General features: G+C 50.3%; 1 protein-coding gene across 1 annotated transcript; it reads left to right on the top strand.

Moving 5' to 3' along the window:
- The first annotated feature begins 1,864 nt into the window (after nucleotides 1-1,864).
- TUSC1 (tumor suppressor candidate 1) lies at nucleotides 1,865-2,455 on the top strand. Its single transcript, XM_086480373.1, has one exon. It carries the CDS (start codon nucleotides 1,865-1,867, stop codon nucleotides 2,453-2,455), a length of 591 nt encoding a protein of 196 aa, XP_086336499.1.
- Nucleotides 2,456-3,695: the final 1,240 nt, after the last annotated feature.

Genomic DNA, 3,695 nt, shown 5'->3' on the forward strand with positions numbered 1-3,695 from the left:
CTTCTCATCTGATACCCTTAAATAAAAACAGGGCCTTAATCAATAGGAATGGAGATAATATTTACCCCTACTATATTGTTGCTGTTTAAAATACTGTCCTTCACAGGTGTTCTGTGAGCAGAAAATCATTGAAGACTGGACAACTACTCACACTTCTTTGGTTTCTCCCCTCTTTTCACTTCCCCCCTTCATACTGTCTAGCGTGATCCTGTCTCATGACCAAAGTTTGTCTATGCTGATTTCTTGTCTTTCCCCAATCACTACTTGCTGTCATTACCTTTAACCCAAGAACATCAAATTGGTGTTTAAACATTGTTCAAGGAATCTGAAATTCAGTAAATTTGCTTCTGATATGTCAGTATGATTTTTATAGGAATACAGCTCATCAATCTTTATGCTTGTACACATGCATTTAACTTCTAGATAAAGGCACAAGAAAAACTAACGTAGGTGACTAAACAAAGTTGAGATATACCTATGGATTTCCAAAGCAGCAACGTTAAAAAGTGACTAATAAACAAGCATTAACGTGGTTCTTTCAATGCAAACCCAGTTTAGTCACATATATGGAATTACTATAATGCCCTAGTAAATCTCTCATTGCTGGCTTAGTGCACTAAATACTTGCTCTAAGATAATTTTTGCTGATCAGCAGTCACAGTGAAAAATACAGTAATAGTAAGATAACTTATGTTCTGCAGTGATTTGCTGGGGTTTTTTCTAAACTTTTAAACTAAACAGTCATCATTTAGAGCTGAAAAAGTTCTGAAAATAATTATTACAATTACTGCTATGCACTGTTTAACTTCAAATACATAACCCATACTCAAAGTTTCAGCTGGTAATTAACAGAACACTGGATCATAAAGCAAAGCATCACAAACAGTTTACAACCCGAATTGCAAAAAATATGCAGAGGTCCACAGCGAAATGTACTGCACAGTCACGTAATCCCAACAGGACTCCTTAACTGTGCAGATAACTACATGCACGGTTATGTGAAAGAAGATAGTCAAAGAGAATTGATGGGCATTTCAGAAGATCAATGGATTTCACCACCCACTATGAAATATCATTGATACAGCTTCCTCACATCCTATTACTCTTCTTTTAGAAATAATTTATGGGCAAGTTTATACCACATGATCTTGTTACTTTAAGGTGAATCACCTGTAAGCTGCCAGAACTATTCATGTACTAACTATGCATCCTTATAGCCTGCATTTCTTACTCCTTAAATCCCAACAACCTAACAACACTAGAGCAGCCCGAGTAACATCTCTATGACCAGGTCTTTGTCTAACAAGCGCTTCCAAGCTGACATTAACTTTCCTCTGCGCCATAGCCACCCCCTTTAAGTAACAACGAAAACGAGGCCCAGATGCACACCAGAGGACTGCACACCCACGCCAGCCAGTGAACCCCCACCGCGTCAGATGGGCAGCAGCGCTTGGCTGTTCTAAGAGGGGGCAGCCCAGCTGCCCAAGCCCATTCGCCACCTCACGTGGTTGGGAAACAGGGGGGAGGAAAACAAGTTACGACCCAAAAAAGAGCGGACAAGTGACCCAAAAAGGAGCGGACGAGTGACCCAAAAAGGAGCGGACGAGTGTCGGACTTCGGCGCCCGCAGCCCTGATCGCCCGCGGGGCTGGCAGCTGGAGCCCGGGGCACGGGCCGAGAGAGCCGCAGCTCTGCCCCACGCCCGAATTGGCACCGCCCCCAAAATGGCGCCGCCAGGCCGCGCCGGCTGTTCCACCCTGACCTCCGAGGCCCCGCCCCATTATTTGCATAAGGAGGTGCGCGGCACTTCCCTCCTCTCGGGGCGGCGGCGGCGACGGCGGGGCGTGCAGGCGGGCTCGGCACGGATGAGGCGCATGCGCGTTGTGGACGGGCGCTGGGGCTGTACCGGCTCGGCGCGGAGGGGCCGGGCGGGGCTCGGCGCCGCGGGTAGCGGCAGCGGCGGCGGGGCGGAGGAGTTCGCCGAGCCGGGAGGCGGCCAGCCGGGCTGGCGGGGCCAGCCGGGCTGGCGCGGCCAGTCGCGGGGCTCGCCGCAGCAGCTAGCGGAGCGGTACGCGGACCTGGCGGCCAGCCACAGCGAGGCGCTGCGGCAGCGGGAGGAGCGGGAGTGGTACAACGCGCGGCTGCGTCAGGAGAACGCGCGGCTGCGGCTGGAGAACCGCCGCCTGCGTCGCGAGAACCGCTGCCTCTTCCGCCAGGCCCTGCTCGGTCCTGGCCCCGACAAGCCGGCCGCCAGGGACCCGGGCGAGGAGGCGGAGGCCCTGCGCGCTCAGCTGGGCCGGCTGCAAGAGAAGCACCGCCGGGCCTTGCACCATCTGCGGCGCTGCCGGGCCGCCGGAGGGCCGGAGGCCTCGGAGCTGGACGACGGGGAGCTGGACGAGCTGCTGGAGGAGAGCGAGCAGCCGCTGGAGAAGAGGAACCTGGTGCCGCCCGTGTAGGCGGCCCCGGGAGAAGGCGCGGCCGGGAGGGCTGCTGTGAGGGGGCGGCGCTGCGGGCCTGCCTGCCCGCCCGGCCGCCCTCGCTGCCTCCGCGGGCAGCGTTGGACCTCGGGCCAGGGAGGGGCGACTGACCCCCTCCTTCCTCCCGTCGCTGCCCCCGCTGGAGCGCGGGGCAGACCACCCCACCCCCACCCCGTAAGAGTTGAAACAGGCTCTTCCCGCAGAAATAATGGGGAAAGAGTTGGTTGGGTTGTTTTTAATCTTCTTCCCAGATGGATGACCAGGAAGCATTGATCGTGATCAAGGAGAAGCAGATTCAGCGGGGAAGCTGGCACTTGGAAGAGGCCAGTGTTTTAGTCGAGGAATGCCTCAAAAGCAGCTGTTGTTGTGAAGAAAACCACGATGAAAATAGTTGGTCTCATGTCACCTCATGGCATTGAACTGTGCTTCCTTCGGGGACCAGCTGTGGATCACTTTTTATCTCTTTGAGTTAGCGACTGTCATGTAGACCTTAATAGCCATGGAGGCTATCAAAAGATGGCTCTGGTTAGTTCTTAGTAGTCTGTATATGTCTGTTAGGAAAAGGAGTGGAGGAAGCTTGCAAAGTTTTTTGTCAGCACTCCAGTAAAAGTTGGTGATTGTTTGAACTCCTCTGAGTTGTATGGACATTAACTGCAAAACAGTATTTGTATTTTTAATGATGGACTTTGTTCGCTGTCATATGAATACTGGTTTGAATTTCACACTTTCACATAAAACTGCAGCTGATAAAAAAAATAAAACCATGACACACCAAGTGACTGTCTTAAGTGTGATTTTTAACAGGGAGTTATTTTGAAATTGTAGATGAAACATCTTTCAGACGGTTGTAATGCACTCCCTCAAAGCTAAAGGAATTGGTTATTTTTTGGACCTTTTGTTCTTAGAGAATCTGCTGTTTGACAGCAAATTATGTAGTTATTTTTCAGACCTGGCTTCCTTCAGAAAATCTGTTTGAAAGCAACCCTGGTAAAGAACCAAGACATAACTGGTCTTTTAATGTTCCCTCATTGTTTTGTCACTTAAAAGCTGTCTGATGCCTTCAGGTTTGGAATTGGTTCCTCAAAGCTTTAGTAGCTAAGGTCTGTTTCAGCTCATAGTTAAAAGCACTGTGAAAAGGTGGAAATCCATCCTTTCTATAAGTATCCTTGACAATGTAACTTCTGAAAAGAATGGTTATTTTTTCATACAATGTTGGCAT

Source organism: Leptosomus discolor, chromosome Z, assembly GCF_034619465.1.
Source record: "Leptosomus discolor isolate bLepDis1 chromosome Z, bLepDis1.hap2, whole genome shotgun sequence".
NCBI classification, from domain to species: Eukaryota; Metazoa; Chordata; class Aves; order Leptosomiformes; family Leptosomidae; genus Leptosomus; species Leptosomus discolor.

Bases quoted from the DNA above. Each gene is read 5' to 3' on its own strand.
- TUSC1 (XM_086480373.1), top strand. From the start codon at position 1,865: ATGAGGCGCATGCGCGTTGTGGACGGGCGCTGGGGCTGTACCGGCTCG.